Below are 520 nucleotides of genomic sequence, written 5' to 3'. Positions count from 1 at the left end.
CTACAAGCCCCTAGAATTGCTCCACAACCTGTCTTGCTCTCCCTTGAATCTGATCTGCTCCTGAACTGCACCTGTCATGGCCAGTCCATCTCCAACCCCCATCTCCCTAGAGCCAATGTGAGTCAGGTGGACAAAATTCATTGGTTCCCCAATCATGGCCCAGTCAAGCCACCTCCTCTTCTTCTTCAGCTGGGGGTTCCCTACCATGCAGCAGCCCAGTTTGTGCCAAAATTCACTCATCCCCTGCTGGTTACAGTTTCACTCTGCCTGAGGCCCCAGAGGGCTCTTACTCTGGTGCCCTGACTGCCCACTCCTCATTCCCCTCAGGTGTAACAGCATCCTAGGTTTACTTAGCTGGACACGTATAGAGAAAGTAGAGTCTCTGGAGCCCTTAGCTGAGCAGTGAAGGTCAGCATCTCAGACCCTGAGAGACTAGCAAGGTCAGAGAGTGGGGTGGGCAGGCAGGCACAAGATGACGTCTTCCACAGACTTGGAACCCTGCTCTACTCCGGCATTGAGG

The 520-nt window shown here is 53.8% G+C and overlaps 1 protein-coding gene across 1 annotated transcript; it reads right to left on the bottom strand.

Moving 5' to 3' along the window:
• On the bottom strand, nucleotides 1-240 carry LOC309833724 (CDC42 small effector protein 1-like; the record flags this gene model as incomplete). Its single annotated transcript, XM_082672164.1, has 1 exon — nucleotides 1-240. One exon carries the CDS (start codon nucleotides 238-240, stop codon nucleotides 1-3), a length of 240 nt encoding a protein of 79 aa, XP_082528290.1.
• Nucleotides 241-520: the final 280 nt, after the last annotated feature.

The sequence above is a fragment of the Grampus griseus genome (genome assembly GCF_964374135.1).
Source record: "Grampus griseus genome assembly, chromosome: 15".
Lineage (NCBI taxonomy): Eukaryota > Metazoa > Chordata > Mammalia > Artiodactyla > Delphinidae > Grampus > Grampus griseus.
Note: the sequence above shows the minus strand (reverse complement) of the source record. Positions and strands in the feature narration are given on the sequence as shown.